At 42.4% G+C, this 21880-nt stretch overlaps 1 protein-coding gene across 7 annotated transcripts in view; it reads left to right on the top strand.

The window, feature by feature from the left end:
* The window catches only part of LOC110532287 (DNA-directed RNA polymerase III subunit RPC2-like), a 50416-nt gene extending 33273 nt beyond the window's left edge, over nucleotides 1-17143 (top strand). For 2 of the 7 annotated variants that reach the window (XR_016495038.1, XM_090230939.1), the window contains exons 8-11: nucleotides 3871-4030; nucleotides 4256-4373; nucleotides 16383-16544; nucleotides 17028-17143. Coding sequence is in view for 2 of the 7 variants with exons in the window: in XM_090230935.1 (XP_090087061.1) it covers nucleotides 3949-4030; nucleotides 4256-4373; nucleotides 4682-4775 (294 nt within the window). In the remaining 5 variants the exon portion in view is untranslated. Of the gene's footprint in view, nucleotides 1-3870; nucleotides 4031-4255; nucleotides 6243-16382; nucleotides 16545-17027 lie in introns of those variants that run through there. The other 5 variants (XM_090230935.1, XM_090230930.1, XM_090230949.1 and 2 more) reach the window with 4 other exon arrangements.
* Nucleotides 17144-21880: the final 4737 nt, after the last annotated feature.

Here is a 21880-nt window from a genome sequence, read left to right as displayed (position 1 = left end):
GCAATTCATTGTGTCTGCTGGTCGCTGTGCTCAGGGGGTCAGTGTGCTCAGCTGCTAGGGAGAGACCAGAGTGCACACCCAGGAGCTCCCTGGTAACCAAAAGTTCTCCAAAAGACACCACTAACATTCGCAAAGACCTAGTCAACCCCATCCCCCTCCCTGTCTCCATCCACCCCCTCCTCCCTTCCCCCATCTTTACACAAAAACACTGCTAGTGGCACTATATTTGGCCCAATATCCTCTGCCGTGTCTGTTTTGTGTGGCCATGCCTATACATGTGCAAATGTGGCTCTTTGGGCGGGGGCCTATTATCACAGGGCTCTGTTTCTTGTAGCCTGATTGTGAAGTAATAGCATCTGACAAATGTCAAGGCCTCCAGGGAGGGCAGTCATTATGCCATAACTTGCCCTGCCCAGCTCCTCTCCCCTGTCTGTAGCACAGAGCTGGCCCTGTTGGCCCTGGCTCAACCCCAGCCCATGGAGATGCAAGATTAAAACAACTCAGCCACCCTAGGATATTCTCTGAGACACTGCTTGGTTAAGTGGATCAAACATTGATATTGAGAACATTTGGTGTTTCTTGGTGAAAATGTGTTCTTATTTTTGCTTTGTCTTTGCTCTGAACTGGATGAGTTTTGAAAGATTTCTCAGACAATTGATTAATCAAATACTTTGGAAAGTTTTAAAAACTTGAATAGGTATGTCCATTCTAATTGTATTTCTATGGTTTCTCTTGTCAGGTACAATTTGCTACAAATCAAATCAAATCAAATTTCTTTTCAAATGTATTTATATAGCCCTTCGTACATCAGCTGATATCTCAAAGTGCTGTACAGAAACCCAGCCTAAAACCCCAAACAGCAAGCAATGCAGGTGTAGAAGCACGACCAGAGGAAGCGTACAGACTGATATACAGTTGAAGTCGGAAGTTTACATACACCTTAGCCAAATACATTTAAACTCAGTTTTTCACAATTCCTGACATTTAATCTGAGTAAAATATCCCTGTTTTAGGTCAGTTAGGATCACCACTTCATTTTAAGAATGTGAAATGTCAGAATAATAGTAGAGATAATGATTTATTTCAGCTATTATTTCTTTCATTACATTCCCAGTGGGTCAGAAGTTTACATACACTCAATTAGTATTTGGTAGCAGTGCCTTCAAATAGTTTAACTTGGGTCAAACGTTTTGGATAGTCTTCCACAAGCTTCCCACAATAAATTGGGTGAATTTTGGCCCATTCCTCCTGACAGAGCTGGTGTAACTGGGTCAGGTTTGTAGGCCTCCTTGCTCACACATGTTTTTTTTCAGTTCAGCCCACAAATTCTCCATAGGATTGAGGTCAGGGCTTTGTGATGGCCACTCCAATACCTTGACTTTGTTGCCCTTAAGCCATTTTGCCACGACATTGGAAGCATGCTTGGGGTCATTGTCTATTTGGAAGACCCATTTGCGACCAAGCTTTAACTTCCTGACTGATGTCTTGAGATGTTGCTTCAATATATCCACATCATTTACCATCCTCATGATGCCATCTATTTTGTGAAGTGCAGCAGTCCCTCCTGCAGCAAAGCACCCCCACAACATGATGCTGCCACCCCCACAACATGATGCTGCCACCCCCATGCTTCACGGTTGGGATGGTGTTCTTCGGCTTGCAAGACTCCCCCTTTTTCCTCCAAACATAACAATGGTCATTATGGCCAAACAGTTCTATTTTTGTTTCATAAGACCGGAGGACATTTCTCCAAAAAGTACGATCTTTGTCCCCATGTGCAGTTGCAAACCGTAGTCTGGCTTTTTTATGGCGGTTCTTGAGTAGTGACTTCTTCCTTGCTGAGCGGCCTTTCAGGTTATGTCAATATAGGACTCATTTTCCTGTGGATCTAGTTACTTTTGTGCCTGTTTCCTCCAGCAGCTTCACAAGGTCCTTTGCTGTTGTTCTGGGATTGATTTGCACTTTTCGCACCAAAGTACGTTCATCTCTAGGAGACAGAATGCGTCTCCATTCTGAGCGGTATGACAGCTGCGTTGTTCCATGGTGTTTATACTTGCGTACTATTGTTTGTACAGATGAACGTGGTACCTTCAGGCATTTGGAAATTGCTCCCAAGGATGAACCAGAGTGGTTGAATAAAGAGTTTTAATGACTCCAACCTAAGAGTATGTGAACTTCTGACTTCAACTGTATCTGCTGGGTTAACTCCTGAAACCCATGGTCAAGACTAACCATAGAGCTGATAGACTTTGAGAAGCTGCATGCAGGACAGAACGCCACAGTGGCTGTGATGAGATACAGTGCTTATGACATAGAGGATGCTCTTATCCTCAACAAGGCCTCTCTAGACAGAGGTGAATTACTACGTTAATGTATGTCTATGAGCTGAGCAGGCAAATTGTATTGTATTCCGCAGGGGTTGAAGTCTCAATTCTGTTTGTACACTTGTTTACATGGATATGCTTCTTAATAAAAACATATTTGAAACGAGCCATTACGTTTCGTTATTATCATGTAATTTCCTTATTATTATTCAGTTTATTACTTCTACATATAAATCAACAAATTAAGAAATGGCAGGTTGGAGAGGATCTGTCACATGTTTGTATTGACACAACATTAACAGAGTCAAAATAAAGATATGCCTAAATTGGCTTCGTCTGTTGGCTTTTCTGCATATAATTGATCCTATTTCGACGCAAAAAACATTCAAACAAAGTTCAATGGGTTTTCTCCCCCTTTTCCCGAAATATATGCATATAGTCACAAACCCTGCTGCGGTCATTCGATCGTTCTTTAAAGAGAGGACGCCGTAATGAGACAACTAATGTAGCCTAAACTACAGAAAATTGTCCTTTTACAAGATTAAGTCGTGACAGGAGTGTTCGATTCTTATTAAAGAGATGGCGTCCAGATAGGCTACTTTAGGAAGCTTTCTCGATGGACATAATACAGGCCTACTGAGAGAATCAACAAACTCACACACCCCCATAAAAGCACCTGCCAATCAAAGTCATTAGCATATGTCGGACACAAGGAAATATTTCTCCTTTCCTTAAAACGTCTGAAAAAACCTAACCTACCTTAGGCTTTGCGAAAGTAGGCTATAAAGATAGTGAATTGACAAGGAAATTATGAAGGGGACAGCTATGCTATAGAATGAAGATGAAATTGACAATCATTAAAATAGAAACAATTAAATAGCCTATTTATCAGCAACACTGATTATCGATGGGGAGAGTGTTGGAAAGATTTTTCAAATACTGTGACGAACTATTATAATTAGAATGATGTAAAAAAAATAACTGACTTCATTGACTTACTGTGTGAGGTGAAGAAAAATGTACTAAGAAACCCAGCTGGGCACTTTCCTACATTTTACATTTGCGAGAATCAAGCCAGGAGAGCGTGAATGATGGTATGAAACAATTTTCTTACTGAAGTGGCATAGCCTATAGCGCTCTACAGTACGCACATATTCAGTTGGAAAGGGAAGAAGATGTAGAACCTTTTAATAGACAGACTAAGTTAGCAAAACAATTCCTGATTATCATTAGTAAACACTCCCGCTAATAGTTGAAGTTTATATACATGAAAACAAAATCTATCAAAAACTAAATGATATCCTAAAAGGTTTTTAGACAGTCATTTTATTTTCATGACCATCAGTTATTCAATTACCGTCACAGCCCTACTCACGACTTCTGAACATAATCACTCATTCATTTCAGATGTAGTGTTCTTGTTACTCTATTTAAATACAGAGTTCACTCTTCTGGTTCACTTTTTAGTGGCAGTCTAATGCCATCAGATGGATACTTATTTGCAATACTGAACTCTGTCCCTCTTCTTCCATTCATTCCTCCCCAGGGTTCGGGAAGGTGCCTGGTCTACAAAAAAGCCAAGTGCACATTGAGGCTCTACACCAATCAGACCTTTGACAAGGTGATGTGTCCCGTGCTGGAAGCGGCCACACACAAGCCCATCTGGAGGCACAGTATCCTGGACACTGACAGCATCTTCTGCCCAGGTGAGTAACCAACAAACACTATTACTAGAACCTCACTGTCTCCCATTTTATTGTTACAACCTGTTGGTTACATCCATCTCCCTATAGAAACACGTTGAAGGATGTATTTGTGTTTTATGCAACCTAAAATGTGTATAATATATCTGAGATTTGACATTCATACATAATGAACTAGCAAATATGGAAATAATGGGAGAGATACGTAAGTAATTGTGTGTGTCCCAGGTGAGAAGGTGGAGAACAAGCAGGTGCTGGTGAACAAGTCCATGTCCACCGTCACCCAGACACCACTGGAGGGCAGTGCCCAGCCAGGACAGCCCCAGTACAGACACATGCCCATCAGGTGGGTCAGCCAGCCTCCTCCCTTCACCACTCATACACCCCTGCCTGCCCCCACACAGAACTATTATTATAAACTGGGTGGTTCGAGCCCTGAATGCTGATTGGCTGACGGCCGTGGTATATTGGAAATATATCACACCTCCACTGGCCATATTGCTTAAATATAACGTTTGTTCCTCATCTACTATCTCTTCTGACCTTTGAGCAAAATACTTAGTGTCCACTATAAATCAAACCCAGTCCTTTCAGGTCTCTTTCAGCGATTCAGCCTTGTCAGATCAGGTCAGGTGTTTATCTCCTCCAACGCAGACGTTGCTTTCCTCATCAAGATCCTGCTGAGACAGACCAGGAGACCAGAGATAGGAGAGTTCAGCAGTCGGCACTGAGAGAAAGGTACTACTGACCCTCCCTTATCTGCCCTCTCAGGGCCATATGATGCTTATAATCGGGAAAGCAACTGATCTGTCGCAGGCCTGAAGTGTCTGCATGAACTGCAGAGTCTCAGTGCCCCATGTCAACATTTAGTGATGGGAGAATATACAGATGTAATCTAACGCAGTGTTGACCAACTGAAATAGTAGATTCCTTTACAAGACTTTGTGTGTGTGTGTGTGTGGGAGCGTGTGCACGCATTAGTGTGTGTGCACGTGTGCATTTGTGTGTGTTGAGTCAGGCCCCAGTGTTGCCAGTAGTTCCAGTGAGGGCCTCTCTCCTCGTCTTTCGAGGGGCTCTGCTTTTCAATTAATTGGCTCTTTGTCCTGCGCCAGACTATGCAAATGTATTACACCCCAGCAGTACACTGCCGCTCCTGGGAAAAGTGTTTACAACCACCATTGTTTTGCTGCTGCACCTCCCTCTAGAAGAGAGGGCCTGTATGATGTTTTAATCGGAAAGCTAACTGGCGCCATGCATAATTTACTCACTTCATTAAACGGGGTCGCTGCTGGGGCTGGCCGGTCAGTATAGTCATGGGACAATATCCTCTGTCTCTTACAGGAGTGAGGGGTCACCAAGGGGTTAGGCATAGCAGGAAAGGGGGAATGCTAGAACTGGGGAAAGGCCCGGGATGGAGCTACAAGTGACCAACCTGAGAGTAGTGATGTACTGTAGCAATGCTGGAGTGTGTTCTTGGGTTGTTTCATGTTAGTGCACTAAAGACTTATCTGGATTTTTGTCCCGCTGCCATCCTCACAAGGATTTTGTACGGAGTGACGGACTGTTAGTACTGTTGAATATACAGTAGGAGTGGTATAAGTGTTGCAAATGACTTTGTTTTTTGTGAAGCAGGCTATATATTTGTTATATGAAATACAGAGAATCCACTTTCAAAAAGCAATTCTGTATTAGTTGAAGAAATGTGTTTAGCTGAGTTTTGGCAAATGTATTAAATTCTACGTCTAGCTGGTCATAAGTAGTCTCATAAGTTATTGCAATCAGAGCAGAATAAGTTTGGGCAGTAGGCAGCCTAGTGGTTAGAGCATTGGGCCAGTATTTCGGTTACTGGCCCAAATCCCTGAGCTGACAAGGTAAAAATCTGTTGTTCTGCCCCTGAACAAGGCAGTTAACCCACTGTTCCCTGGTAGACCGTCATTGTAAATAAGAATTTGTTCTTAACTGACTTGCCTAGTAAAATTTAAAATAAGTAAATGATTTAGCGCATACGCAAGCACACACACACACACACACAGCTGCAGGACAGGGGTGGCGGCGGGGGTTGGTGTGTGTGGTTGTGAGGGCTGGGTGCCCATTGTCCTTGCCGTCAGTGTGGAGCTGTATAGGGCCTGATGGAGGGCTCTGTACCCTCGCTGTTGTCTTGGCTTTCTCTGCCGATTTCATGCCTCTTTTATCATGCACTTTCACACAAAACAAACAACACAGAGGACGCCTGCTATGGGAACTAGTCTCTCTCTCTCTCTCTCTCTTTCTCTCTCTCTCTCTCTCTCTCTCTCTCTCTCTCTCTCTCTATCCCTCTCTACCTTGCCTGCTCCTTCTCTCTCTCCATTTTTCCTCTCTCCTTTGCCCTCTGGTCTATTTTTTCCTGTTGCTCTGCCCTTTCCCTCCCTCACACTTCTCTCCACTCCTGTTTTTCCCTCCAATATCCCCTCTCTCTCGGTCTCTCTCTCTTTCTCCCTCTGTATAGCCTATTAGGCGTTTGCCCTTTCTTGGTTTTCGCTCTTCCTGTCCTCTCCTTCCTGCTGTTGGATGGGGCTCACTCTCAATCAGGCATGGACCACCTTAGTCCTTAGAAAAGCACTGTTCTTGTTCCCAATCAAAACATTTTACATTTACATTTTAGTCATTTAGCAGACGCTCTTATCCAGAGATAGCGAAGAGGTACAACCACATATCCCAGTCATAGTAAGTCAATTCTTCCTCAATAAAGTAGCTATCAGCAAAGTCAGTGCTAGTAGGGGGGAATAGTCAAGTGCGAGTGTTAGTTCACGAAAGGCATGCTTTTTTTGGGTGGGGGGGGGGGGGGGGAAGCTGGTAAGGTTTCTGATGTGGGAAGCTGGTTCCTCCATTGGAGTGCCAGGACAGAGAAGAGCTTTGACTGGGCTGAGCAGGAGCTGCCCTCTTGCAGGGGTCTATGGCACTAATGGACCACTAAGTGTGGCTAACACTAACAGATCTGCCTGAACTTTGCTCATGACTATCTGTAGAACAGTGACATCAGCAGAGGTAACAACCATAGAAATAGAATGTAGACCTATGGAATACACATTTTTACTCTATGATGTAACCCCGTCATAAACAAGTGAATGACTGATACCAAGTTCTGAAATACTACTACCCATCATCTTACTGGTATATGTCATAGCAGGGAAATGGGTTAAAGGGTCAATCCATTTGAATTCAATCGCATTTCGACGGCACTTACCCATTTTGCATACCCCACAAAACGACCATGAGAAATCCATGTCTTCATCACTGGAAAAGATAAACGATTGAGTTCGATACCATTAAAAAGCTTACAGAAAGGGTTGTCAAACTATTTTATAATTTCTTGGTAAAAAGCTTTTAATAAAAGTGTAAGTTTTTTTACCTTACCCATTTTTAGATAATTGATGTTATGTTGTACATTAGCTTAGACATGACATAATCTGACTTTTTTGTGTTGCGCTCGCCATCGGTTGAGACACACCATGCTCCACAGGGTGGGTGTCATTTCAATCATAGAAATACAATTTACAGAATGGATCTATCTCTTCAGACCACTGCAATGTTGCAGGTACACCATTGAAATTCAAATTGAATTGAGAAATGTTTTCTTCTACTTACCACCACCAAGATGGCTGCTGGTCCACCCACCATTGAATGTCAACTTAAATGTCTATTCTGTTCTCTATATTTCTATGATTTCAATAGGTTTCCTATGGAGGAATGACATTATTATTTAGAACAGATATTCCCATTCAAGTCAACATTCTCTGATGTCTGGACCTCCAACCATCTTTGTGGTACCATTTGTAAGTTGACATTTAAATTTGATTCCCATTTTGGACCATTTGATTTAGTACATTTATCAGCCAAAACATCCACCTTTTATTCAAGAGCATGTTGTGTCTCAGCCGATGGCGAGCACAACACAAAAACCTCAGATAGTGATGATATGGTGGGGTATGCAAGATAGGTCAACTTTGAGCACCTTTATCTCTTGAATGCTTTGTCATTCAGGTCTAAAAAGTTACTTTTTGAGCACTTCCAATATGGACAAATATGAATGAAAGGTTCTGTTCAAATCAAAGGGGTGGTGTCAAAAAGTGATTGAATTCAAATGGATTTACCTTGAAGGCATTTCTATTATGTCAAATTCTAACTTTATTTTATTATCCTCACATATAGTATACACAAAACTACAGGAACATTTGTTTGGGTGATGTTAGGCACAGCTTATTTAGGGTGTATCGTTTAGCGTTCCCCATCTAGTGGCCAACAGGTCCTACAGTTACAGTGTATTGTTAGACAGAATTTTCCCACATGCACTGATTTGATTTCCCCTCTCAAGTTGAGTTGATCCCCCTTCACTTCCTCTCTGAAAGTCATGTGTGTGTAATCCTGTTCTCACTGTCAGGCTAAGCATCTCTCTCCACTTCCTGCTCCCTTTCTATTCACTTCTCTCCCTCTCTTTTTTTGGTTTGCAAATGGGCCTACAATCTGTTTGCTCTAGCCAGGGATGGAAGAGTGCCTCAGCCCCTGGGCAAACATTTGCCCTCACACTTAAGGCCTCCAGTCCCAGGCAGCTACCGGAGGCCCGGGGCCCTTGCCTCTCACATCATGTGAATCTAAAGAGGGCCCCACCAGACAACAGCAGCATGGCAGTGTATGCTGCACTGGGGGTAACTTGTGTGGAACATGCAAGTGTCACGTTTTCCTTCGGTTAGTGTTGTTTTTTAGCATGCTCCACCAGAAGCAGCAAACTGAGGCAGAAATCAAAAGCTCAAGCTACTATCAATTGATAACGCTTCAGAGACGTGCATAGAAACTCTTGAAATAAACTTGAAATGTACAGTGCCTTGCGAAAGTATTCGGCCCCCTTGAACTTTGCGACCTTTTGCCACATTTCAGGCTTCAAACATAAAGATATAAAACTGTATTTTTTTGTGGAGAATCAATAACAAGTGGGACACAATCATGAAGTGGAACGACATTTATTGGATATTTCAAACTTTTTTAACAAATCAAAAACTGAAATATTGGGCGTGCAAAATTATTCAGCCCCTTTACTTTCAGTGCAGCAAACTCTCTCCAGAAGTTCAGTGAGGATCTCTGAATGATCCAATGTTGACATAAATGACTAATGATGATAAATACAATCCACCTGTGTGTAATCAAGTCTCCGTATAAATGCACCTGCACTGTGATAGTCTCAGAGTTCCGTTAAAAGCGCAGAGAGCATCATGAAGAACAAGGAACACACCAGGCAGGTCCGAGATACTGTTGTGAAGAAGTTTAAAGCCGGATTTGGATACAAAAATATTTCCCAAGCTTTAAACATCCCAAGGAGCACTGTGCAAGCGATAATATTGAAATGGAAGGAGTATCAGACCACTGCAAATCTACCAAGACCTGGCCGTTCCTCTAAACTTTCAGCTCATACAAGGAGAAGACTGATCAGAGATGCAGCCAAGAGGCCCATGATCACTCTGGATGAACTGCAGAGATCTACAGCTGAGGTGGGAGACTCTGTCCATAGGACAACAATCAGTCGTATATTGCACAAATCTGGCCTTTATGGAAGAGTGGCAAGAAGAAAGCCATTTCTTAAAGATATCCATAAAAAGTGTTGTTTAAAGTTTGCCACAAGCCACCTGGGAGACACACCAAACATGTGGAAGAAGGTGCTCTGGTCAGATGAAACCAAAATTGAACTTTTTGGCAACAATGCAAAACGTTATGTTTGGCGTAAAAGCAACACAGCTGAACACACCATCCCCACTGTCAAACGTGGTGGTGGCTGCATCATGGTTTGGGCCTGCTTTTCTTCAGCAGGGACAGGGAAGATGGTTAAAATGGATGGGAAGATGGATGGAGCCAAATACAGGACCATTCTGGAAGAAAACCTGATGGAGTCTGCAAAAGACCTGAGACTGGGACGGAGATTTGTCTTCCAACAAGACAATGATCCAAAACATAAAGCAAAATCTACAATGGAATGGTTCAAAAATAAACATATCCAGGTGTTAGAATGGCCAAGTCAAAGTCCAGACCTGAATCCAATCGAGAATATGTGGAAAGAACTGAAAACTGCTGTTCACAAATGCTCTCCATCCAACCTCACTGAGCTCGAGCTGTTTTGCAAGGAGGAATGGGAAAAAATTTCAGTCTCTCGATGTGCAAAACTGATAGAGACATACCCCAAGCGACTTACAGCTGTAATCGCAGCAAAAGGTGGCGCTACAAAGTATTAACTTAAGGGGGCTGAATAATTTTGCACGCCCAATTTTTCAGTTTTTGATTTGTTAAAAAAGTTTGAAATATCCAATAAATGTCGTTCCACTTCATGATTGTGTCCCACTTGTTGTTGATTCTTCACAAAAAAATACAGTTTTATATCTTTATGTTTGAAGCCTGAAATGTGGCAAAAGTTCGCAAAGTTCAAGGGGGCCGAATACTTTCACAAGGCACTGTATAAAGACTTCACTCAATCGCAGCTGTAGCATGGCTCATTGATTACAGTGGGTCCTTTTCATCCCCATGTCCAGTATATAATTTGTATCTGCACTTGGACCACTTTAACTCAATCTCCCTCTCTGTGGTGTGACAGGTGTGTGTGGCCTGATCGTTCCTCAGGAGGACATGCCTTTCTGTGACTCGGGCATCTGCCATGTTATCATCAAGAACCCTCACGACTACCACGCCAGAATGACGATACAGTACCTCCACACAATTCAACATGACCTTTTCTTTGCTTTTGGGGGTACAAAGTCCCACTCAAGGGAACTGGTAGCTAGCAGGTTTTAACAGGCTAATGTGGACGAAGATAGTGTCGGCAAGCTAAGGTTGGTCGAAAATTCTCTGCTACTATATACAGTACCTATCCTGTAACGGCTAACGGAGCATCACATCCACCCTTCACAATCTGCTAGCTAGGGAACTGGATGTGGAAGATCAGACTTATCAAAGTATCCTAAGCTTCACGTGGCTTCTCCTAACTCATGGGGAAAATGAATTCGCTTTTGTAATGATACAGTTTGAAACCTAGCCCCCCGAACCACTTATGGAGAAAATGAATCAACTTTAGTTTTGTTTCGGGTTGATCATTTGATACCTACCCTCCAAATCCTTTGACAATTCTCCCTCACTTTCTCCATTTTGCTCTCTCTGATATCCAACAGAAGCAGAAGCCCAACAAGACTGCTGTGTTGACCCTCACTCTTCACAGGTTTGAATTAGCCCTTCTGAGACAAAGCGCTCATTATCTCCCCTACTCCATTGGTTGGGTTATCAATGGCTTCCAGAACACACGTCCATTGACAACACTAAGCAGTCAATGTTATTGTTCACGAACAGATATCTGTTGCTGTGGAAACCGCTGTTAAGGAAGTCGCTAGCTTCGTAGCTACTTGTATTCCCACTTTTTCTTTCTGAGTTTAGAATAGAAAACTATATTTTACAATGGACCTAAAATGCTGAATGACACACGATGGAACCTTTGTCATATGTTGCAATGGTATTTATTTGATATAAAGGTGTGAACTGTTCAGCAGCATTACACATGTCCCAGCCTTTGACCTGTCAGTGTACTTACAGTCTCTGTTACACATACGTTGTTTTAGATACAGTTCAATTTGATTCGTCTTTTTGAGAGAGTGGTTCCTTTATTATTGGCTAGTGTTGTCTGAGGTTGTCATGGACAGGACACAGCAATGTTTGGCCAGAGAGGATGATCATGTGTGCTAAAGTCAGAGGTTAGAGGTCAGAGCTCTTCCTTCCTGTGACCTTAGTGATGGCTACTGCTTTTCAGTGGAATGGTCTAGAGTAGGGGTTGCACCGTACATTACCCTCAACAGCAACACTCATGCTGAATTTATTTTTCTCTCTGGCACTTAATTGATCAATCACTGTTATTGATTATCTAGAGAATGCACACCTGTTATAAATGTGTCTCATTAATACAAGGGCATAAACCACTGAACCAGTAGGCCTGTTGACTGTTTAGCGAGTTGTGTTATAGAGCAGTTAACATTACCACCACTGATTGTAATTGCTGCTGTACTTTCATCTCATCTTAAACATCAAGGTTTAGTTCATTATCATCCCATTTTGTACACTGCATGTACAGTATCAGTCAAAAGTTTGGACACACCTACTCATTCCAGGGGTTTTCTTTATCTTTACTATTTTCTACATTGTAGAACAGTAGTGAAGACATCAAAACTATGAAATAACACATGGAATCATGTAGTAACCAACAAAGTGTTAAACAAATCAAACTATATTTTATATTTGAGATTCTTGCCTAGTTAAATAAAGGTCAAATAAAAAAATTAAAAGTAAAACAAATTCAAAGGAGCCACCCTTTGCCTTGATCTTCCTGTCCGGGTTAGTGCCCCCCCTTGGGTTGTGCCGTGGCGGAGATCTTTGTAGGCTATACTCGTCCTTGGATGGTAAGTTGGTGGTTGAAGATATCCCTTTAGTGGTTGGGGGCTGTGCTTTGGCTAAGTGAGTGGGGTTATATTCTGCCTGTTTGGCCCTGGCCGGTGGTATCGTCGAACGGGGCCATAGTGTCTCCCGACCCCTCCTGTCTCAGCCCCCAGTATTTATGCTGCAGTAGTTTATGTGTCGTGGGACTAGGGCCAGTTTGTTATATCTGGAGTACTTCTCCTGTCTTATCCGGTGTCCTGTGTGAATTTAAGTATGCTCTCTCTAATTCTCTCTCTCTTTCTCTCTCTCGGAGGACCTGAGCCCTAGGACCATGCCTCAGGACTACCTGGCATGATGACTCCTTCCTGTCCCCAGTCCATCTAACCACGCTGCTGCTCCAGTTTAATCTGTTCTGCCTGTGGCTATTGAACCCTGACCTGTTCACCGGACGTGCTACCTGTCCCAGACCTGCTGTTTTCAACTCTCTAGAGACAGCAGGAGTGGTAGAGATATTCTGAATGATCGGCTATGAAAAGCCAACTGACATTTACTCCTGAGGTGCTGACCTGTTGAACCCTCAACAATCACTGTGATTATTCTTATTTGACCCTGCTGGTCATCTATGAACGTTTGAACATCTTGGCCATGTTCTGTTATAATCTCCACCCGGCACAGCCAGAAGAGGACTGGCCGCCCCTCATAGCCTGGTTCCTCTCTAGGTTTCTTCCTAGGTTTTGGCCTTTCTAGAGAGTTTTTCCTAGCCACCGTGCTTCTACACCTGCATTGCTTGCTGTTTGGGGTTTTAGGCTAGGTTTCTGTACAGCACTTTGTGACATCAGCTGATGTAAGAAGGGCTTTATAAATAAATGTGATTTATTGATTAATGACAGCTTTGCACACTCTTGTTATTCTCTCAACCAGCTTCATGAGCTAGTCACCTGGAATGCATTTCAATTAACATGTATGCCTTGTTAAAAGTTCATTTGTGGAATTTCTTTCTTTCTTATTGCGTTCGAACCAATCAGTTGTGTTGTGACAAGATAGGGGTGGTACACAGAGGATAGCCCTATTTGGTAAAAGACCAAGTCCATATTATGGAAATAACAGCTCAAATAAGCAAAGAGAAACAACAATCCATCATTACTTTAAGACATGAAGGTCAGTCAATGCAGAACATTTCTTGAAGTGCAGTCGCAAAAACCATCAAATGCCATGATGAAACTGGCTCTCATGAGGACCGCCACAGGAAAGGCAGACCCAGAGTTACCTCTGCTGCAGAGGATAAGTTCAGTAGAATTACCAGCCTCAAATTGCAGCCAAATAAATGTTTCACGGAGTTCAAGTAACAGACACATCTCAACATCAACTGTTCAGAGGAGACTGCGTGAATCAGGCCTTCATGGTCGAAATTGAAAGAAGAAGCCACTACTAAAGGACAACAATAATAAGAAGAGACTTGCTTGGGCCAAGAAACACAAGCAATGGACATTAGACCGGCGGAAATCTGTCTTTTGGTCTGATGAGTCCAAATTTGAGATTTATGGTTCCAACCGCCGTGTTTATGTGAGACGCAGAGTAGGTGATGAACTGATGATCTCTGCATGTGTGGTTTCCACTATGAAGCATGAAGGAGGAGGTGTGATGGTGTGGAGGTGTTTTGATGGTGACACTGTCAGTGATTTATTTAGAATTCAAGGCACACTTAACCAGCATGGCTACCACAGCATTCTGCAGCGATACGCCATCCCATCTGGTTTGTGCATTTTTTATTTATTTTATTTTATTTCACCTTTATTTAACCAGGTAGGCAAGTTGAGAACAAGTTCTGATTTACAATTGCGACCTGGCCAAGATAAAGCAAAGCAGTTCAACACATACAACGACACAGAGTTACACATGGAGTAAAACAAACATACAGTCAATAATACAGTAGAAACAAGTCTATATACAATGTGAGCAAATTAGGTGAGATAAGGGAGGTAAAGGCAAAAAGGCCATGGTGGCAAAGTAAATACAATATAGCAAGTAAAACACTGGAATGGTAGATTTGCAATGGGAGAATGTGCAAAGTAGAAATAAAAATAATGGGGTGCAAAGGAGCAAAATAAATAAATAAATTAAATACAGTAGGGAAAGAGGTAGTTGTTTGGGCTAAATTATAGGTGGACTATGTACAGGTGCAGTAATCTGTGAGCTGCTCTGACAGTTGGTGCTTAAAGCTAGTGAGGGAGATAAGTGTTTCCAGTTTCAGAGATTTTTGTAGTTCGTTCCAGTCATTGGCAGCAGAGAACTGGAAGGAGAGGCGGCCAAAGAAAGAATTGGTTTTGGGGGTGACTAGAGAGATATACCTGCTGGAGCGTGTGCTACAGGTGGGAGATGCAATGGTGACCAGCAAGCTGAGATAAGGGGGGACTTTACCTAGCAGGGTCTTGTAGATGACATGGAGCCAGTGGGTTTGGCGACGAGTATGAAGCGAGGGCCAGCCAACGAGAGCGTGCAGGTCGCAATGGTGGGTAGTATATGGGGCTTTGGTGACAAAACGGATTGCACTGTGATAGACTGCATCCAATTTGTTGAGGAAGGAAGGAGGAAGGAGAGTTTACAGTCTAACCAGACACCTAAGTATTTGTAGTTGTCCACGTATTCTAAGTCAGAGCCGTCCAGAGTAGTAATGTTGGACAGGCGGGTAGGTACAGGTAGCGATCGGTTGAAGAGCATGCATTTAGTTTTACTTGTATTTAAGAGCAATTGTAGGCCACGGAAGGAGAGTTGTATGGCATTGAAGCTTGCCTGGAGGGTTGTTAACACAGTGTCCAAAGAAGGGCCAGAAGTATGCAGAATGGTGTCGTCTGCGTAGAGGTGGATCAGAGACTCACCAGCAGCAAGAGCGACCTCATTGATGTATACAGAGAAGAGAGTCGGTCCAAGAATTGAACCCTGTGGCACCCCCATAGAGACTGCCAGAGGTCCGGACAGCAGACCCTCCGATTTGACACACTGAACTCTATCAGAGAAGTAGTTGGTGAACCAGGCGAGGCAATCATTTGAGAAACCAAGGCTGTCGAGTCTGCCGATGAGGATGTGGTGATTGACAGAGTCGAAAGCCTTGGCCAGATCAATGAATACGGCTGCACAGTAATGTTTCTTATCGATGGCGGTTAAGATATCATTTAGGACCTTGAGCGTGGCTGAGGTGCACCCATGACCAGCTCTGAAACCAGATTGCATAGCAGAGAAGGTATGGTGAGATTCGAAATGGTCGGTAATCTGTTTGTTGACTTGGCTTTCGAAGACCTTAGAAAGGCATGGTAGGATAGATATAGGTCTGTAGCAGTTTGGGTCAAGAGTGTCACCCCCTTTGAAGTGGATAGTGGGACTATTGTTTGTTTTTCATCAGGACAATGACCCAACACACCTTCAGGCTGTGTAAGGGCTATTTGACTAAGAAGGAGAGTGATGGAGTGCTGCATCAGATGACCTGGCCTCCACAATCACCCGACCTCAACCCAATTGAGATGGTTTGGGATGAGTTGGACCGCAGAGTGAAAGAAAGGCAGGCACAAGTGCTCAGCATGTGTGGGAACTCCTTCAAGACTGTTGGAAAAGCATTCCAGGTGAAGCTGGTTGAGAATTCCAAGAGTGTGCAAAGTTGTCATCAAGGCAAAGGGTGGCTACATTGAAGAAAAACCCTTGAATAAGTAGGTGTGTCAACTTTTGACTGGTTTTGTATGTATTGTTTTGAAATGGATTGTGATGAGTTGAAGGGTGGCGCGACCTGTCTCCTGGGAGATATTCATTAGGGCACACTATTGCAAAACATTTTGCAAACAACAATTTGATGGATTTTATTCAGGTTGTCCCTCCCTATTTCAGTCAGTGTTTTGTCCAGTTTGGTGCCTATTGAATAGCATGTCTCCTCCACCAGGTGGGGAAGCTGATCAAGCTGCTGGCTGGGAAAGCAGGGGTGCTGGGGGTCCACTACCGCACCGCCTTCGGTGGCAGCAAGGAGAAGGCTGTGTGTGAGGACCTGATCCGCTAAGGGGTACAACTACCAGGGCAAGGACTACATCACCTCGAGCATCACTGTGTAAACACATTTTGAATTAAAGACATGGAATGGAGGAGTGTTGTATGTCAGTCTGGTTAAACCAGACTGTTTGATAAGTGAAACATTGGTGAGCACATTGTTCAGTCCGATTGAACCTGCTAGTTGTATTTTAGAATGTATATGTCACGTATGAGCATTACACTATGGCTACGGACATGACTTCTGTGGCCACTAATTTAACAGTATTATACAGTATTATAGCCATTCTCTAGCTCAGTGTTTCTCAGTTCTGGGACCCAAAGAGGTGGGACCCAAAGAGGTGTACATTCTTGTTTTTGCCCCAGAACTAACACAGTTGATTCAAGTAATCAACTTAACATCAGGCCTTTCATTTGAATCAGGTGAGTTCTAGGGCAAAAAATATATATACATTTACCCCTTTGTGTCCCCAGTTCCAGCATTGACAAACATTGATCTAGCTGTAAGCCCTAGAATTTGATGGTCTTGTGTTCTCTCCTTCAGAGAGCCAATTGAGGCCTATATTTGGACCAGTGTATTATCAGAAGTTGAAGCACATGCATGCCAGATGCATGCCAGATGCATGCCAGAGCCCGCAGCCCCAGAGCTGTGATCACCAGGTCAGATAAACCCAGGAATGTTATGTGCAGAACCATATACAGAGTTTGGCCAACTTTTACACAGAATGCCATGTTAGCACCTTTTCTCAAGCTGGTGATGTAACAATACTAGAGCTCCTTAAAGGTCTACATGGCTGTGGTTGTATGATACCTCCCATTTTCAATATTACAGTATTGTACTCCATTGAGTCATATTGACACTTCAATTTAATATTTTTCCGCTAAGTACAGAAAGTCAGAGAATGGTACCAGAGAATGGTAGTTAGAATCGAACTTGATACCCAAGGTTCAGTTTCCTTGTATTGCAGCTGCAGATTTTTACTGTGCTTACAACCAACAAAGTATGTGATGTGTGTGTGTCTGCTCTGAATGTGATTAGCATAACCAGTTGACTTAAATGGATACTTTGGGATTTTGGCAACATTTGTATGTATCTGTGTCTAGTATGAAGGAAGTTAGAGGTAGTTTTGTGAGCCAATGCTAACTAGCATTAGCGCAATGACTGGAAGTCTATGGGTATCTGCTAGCGTTCTAGAAGATACCCATAGACTTCCAGTCATTGGGCTAACGCTAGTTAGCATTGGCTCACAAAACTACCTTCATCCTGGACACAGAGATATAAAAGTTAATCTGACTCTGGGGAAGTAGATAAAGGGCCTCAATGCCAAAATCCTGATGTTTCCCTTTAATCAGATGTAAAGGTTGTTTATGCAAAGACCAGTAGACTGAACTAAGCACCTTTTCTATCTTCTGTTAAACAGTATTATAGAGGCCCCTCACTCCCCTGTCTCTCTCCCTCTCTTTATTCCAGGTGCCACTACTGTACGTCCTCTTGTCACATGTCCTCGTTGCGGATCCCCTACGCCTGCAAACAGCCCAGGAGCTGCAGTCCATGAACATTGCCCCCCGCCTTAAACGAGCATGCTACGAGGAACCTCATGTCCAGGCTAATCGCTACCACATATAGGGTTCGACTGAGAGGGAAAGCCGGCTGGTGGACAAGAGTATAAAAATGGTGAGATGGAGATGAACTGACAGAGGGTGGAGCTAGAAATGTGAGAAGGACAACAAGCAACATTGAATACTCAAATTGACAACTGTCAATATAATGTTTCAGGAAATACTATAGCACTGTTACAATAATGGAATGGCTATAGTTTATCAGAAAATTATACAAGGCTCCCAATTTTCAGACAGGTTTCTAATTACGCCTTCCTCTGCGAGAGAGTGGAATCATGAATGTTTGATTCATGTGTGCTCGTTATGTTCGCCTGCTCCCCGGATTTTCCTTGTTAGCAGCGCATTCATTCACCACTCTGTCCAGCAGGAAACTAGAAGGATGAAGTTAGAAGCTAACGAGCCTGACCTCAGCAGGAGCAGATGACTGAAATAAGCTAGCTATAAACAAAAGATGGGCTTATAAGTTCTCATAACAAAATACATGTTCTTTTTAGAGAGTAGTGAGACAGACAGTGGTGAGTCAGGCTGCAATGAAGGAGGCAAATGAGCTACACAGAGAGAGGAAGCATTGAAGCAAGCAGGGAGAGAGGGTAGTAGTACAGTGGTGCCCGAACTTGGGGTCCGGAACCCATGTGGGGTCCCCTAAAATTTTAATAGGGTCCCCTGACAGAGTCTAATCTTTTCAAACACATTAATAATGTGTTGGGACAGTCTGTGGGACCTAAAATTTCGTGAAATGTAAAGACAACTTTAGAATAAAGACAATTTAATATTATGTAAACTGAACAAAACTGTTTTTACTTAGTTTCAGTTCATATATGTAGTTACAGTTCATATATGGGAATCAGTCAACATCTGTCCTGACTTACCAGTCATGTATGTAGTAAATAAGTAGTGTAACATGTATTATTGAGTAGAACTTGAATAGTAAGTTAGTTTTTTTTTTCATGAGGTTGTGACTGCCATCTGTTGGCGACTAGAAACAATTGCATAATAGGAACTATTACAAATAGATGGTCTTTGAAAATAAATATTAGTGCTGGAAAAGGTACTTGAAAGTCCTTGACTTTGACTTGCCACTCTATGTACGAACCTTGATGATAATGAGTTAAATGCCAAAGCATACAAAAAGCAGTTGTTTGCAAAAATAGCCAAATGAAGGCTACTGCAAGTGGGATACTGGTATACAATTTTTAGTTGGCTTTTGTTTAAAAAAAATATATATTTTTATATTTCTAAAACATTTCAAGAGTTTTGAATGTATGTTTAGCTACATTTGTGCTTTTCACCCTTTTTTGTGTACATAATAAACACATTATTTAATGTTTATTTATTTTTTCATTTTACATTTTTGTTGTGGACCTGAGAACGACTTGTCAAATAGTTGATCAAGACATTGTTAAAAAATACATCAACAAAACTAATCTTGAATGTATATTGGAAATTACATTTGAAGTGTTTTTTGTAATTTGGACACTAAAATATGGCCATGATTCATCAATAAAAGCTACAGTAGAAATGAGAATTGGATAATGTCATTTAGCAGTCTTTTTTTTTACTGATGTTAACAGAACAGTGAAGACAAATCCATTTACATTTCAGAGACATACAATGACCCAACATGTGTGGGTAGATAAGTTGGACACTTCACACTGAATACCAAACACTGCTGAAGACGTGTTCAGTGTATGAACGCTAAAGAAAGGTATTATCCTTCTCTGATTGTGTTGCCGCAACACAGTAATACATTGACAGCAGAAAAAAGGCTATTTTGTGTCATCCTCTTTCCCCTTTCACTCCAAAGCTTTAACATCACCAATACACAGCTCAAAGCATGCCCCCACCCACAAAGCTGAATTGGAGCTCTTTGATTGGACAAAAGCAGCGCACATCAGTAGGACGACGTGGAGGGTAGAGTGGGCTCCTTTGGGGCGGCTGCACCTGTCCTAGCTAATGAGGCTCTAATGAGCCAGTGACGGGCAGGATGGGAAAAGGATGTCTGCGGAGGGAGAGACAAGACCCTGCATCCTCGTTTCTTTTTTAAACTCAAATTAATTAGATCCTCATTTGGGGCCGTAGCTTCCCGCGACCCATTCTCTGGGCCCGTTTGATGTGGATGTGTTAGGCTGTCCTAGGATGTTCTGACAATGCTGCAGCCTTGTACGGGCTCTTGTAGACACCTTAATTAGGAGTTACTTATTGCTAATGGGTTATTTACGATTTATTGGGGATCCAGTTCCTATTCTCACATCAGAACAGACTGCTGACCGAGCAGAAACTCACTCAATGGCTGTGATTGAATGCAGACTATAAGTACATACATTGATTAGACAATGGGTTTCTATAGTCCTTATACTGTCCTGTGGATTACTTGGAGATCTGTGATCCCATAGATTGTCTGTACATACATAGCGGTTTTGCTTCATATACTATTGTGTTGTAACTCACGTATAGAGTGTCTGGGATCTATACACATCCTGATTTGTGTGTTCTGTAGAGCTATTTGTACAGTTCATTCGGAAAGTATTCAGACCCCTTGACTTTTTCCACATTTCGTTACGTTACAGCCTTATTCTAAAATGGATTAAATAAAAAAATATCCTCATCAATCTGCACACAATACCCCATAATGACAAAGCAAAAACAGGGTTTGAGGATTTTTTTTACAAATGTACACAAAAATTAAAAACAGAAATAACTTATTTACATACATATTCAAACCCTTTGCTATGAGACTCGAAATTGAGCTCAGGTTTCCATTGATCATCCTTGAGATGTTTCTACAACTTGATTGGAGTTCACCTGTGCTAAATTCAATTGATTGGACATGATTTGGAAAGGCAAACACCTGTCTACTGTATATAAGGTCTCACAGTTGACAGTGCATGTCAGAGCAAAAACCAAGCCATGAGGTTGAAGGAATTGTCCGTAGAGCTCCGAGATAGGATTGTGTCGAGACACAGATCTGGGGAAGGGTACCAAAAAGATTCTGCAGCATTGAAGGTCCCCAAGAACACAGTGTCCTCCATATTTCTTAAATGGAAGAAGTTTGGAACCACCGAGACTCTTCCTAGAGCTGGCCGCCCAACCAAACTGAGTAATCGGGGGAGAAGGGCCTTGGTCAGGGAGGTGATCAAAAACCCGATGGACACTCTGACAGAGCTCCAGAGTTCCACTGTGGAGATAGGGGAACCGTCCAGAAGGACAACCATCTCTGCAGCACTCCACCAATCAGGCCTTTCTGGTAGAGTGGCCAGACGGAAGCCACTCCTCTGTAAAAGGCACATGACAGAGTTTACCAAAAGGCAAGATTCTCTGGTCTGATGAAACCTAGATTAAACTCTTTGGCCTGAATACCAAGCGTCACGTCTGGAGGAAACCTGGCACCATCTCTACGGTGAAGCATGGTGGTGGCAGCATGTGGAGATGTTTAAACACATAATATATTTAGTATATTTAGAATTTTCCAATAAAAAAAGAAGACAGAGATACAAACATTGACATTCATTGTAGTGTTGAATTGGATGGCAAATTTAGAGTACAAAACCATTTTTAACTCACACACAAAAATAAACAAAATCCTATTAGGTGGTACATTTTATAAGAAGACAGCGTATAGTCATTACAAGCAGTGTAGTTAAACCACAAATAAGTGTTGAGTGGAGTACAGCACAGAGTAGCAGCAGATCATCAACCCAGTTATGAAGGGGGAATAGACCATTTATCCAGTATCGGCTGCCATATTTTGTAAAACATTGGAGGTATTGTATCAAATCT

The sequence above is a fragment of the Oncorhynchus mykiss genome, chromosome 1, assembly GCF_057628025.1.
Source record: "Oncorhynchus mykiss isolate SJ-2025 chromosome 1, ASM5762802v1, whole genome shotgun sequence".
In the NCBI taxonomy this organism is placed as follows: domain Eukaryota; kingdom Metazoa; phylum Chordata; class Actinopteri; order Salmoniformes; family Salmonidae; genus Oncorhynchus; species Oncorhynchus mykiss.
The sequence above is the reverse complement of the archived record's forward strand: the minus strand, read 5'-3'. Positions and strand labels throughout refer to the sequence as shown.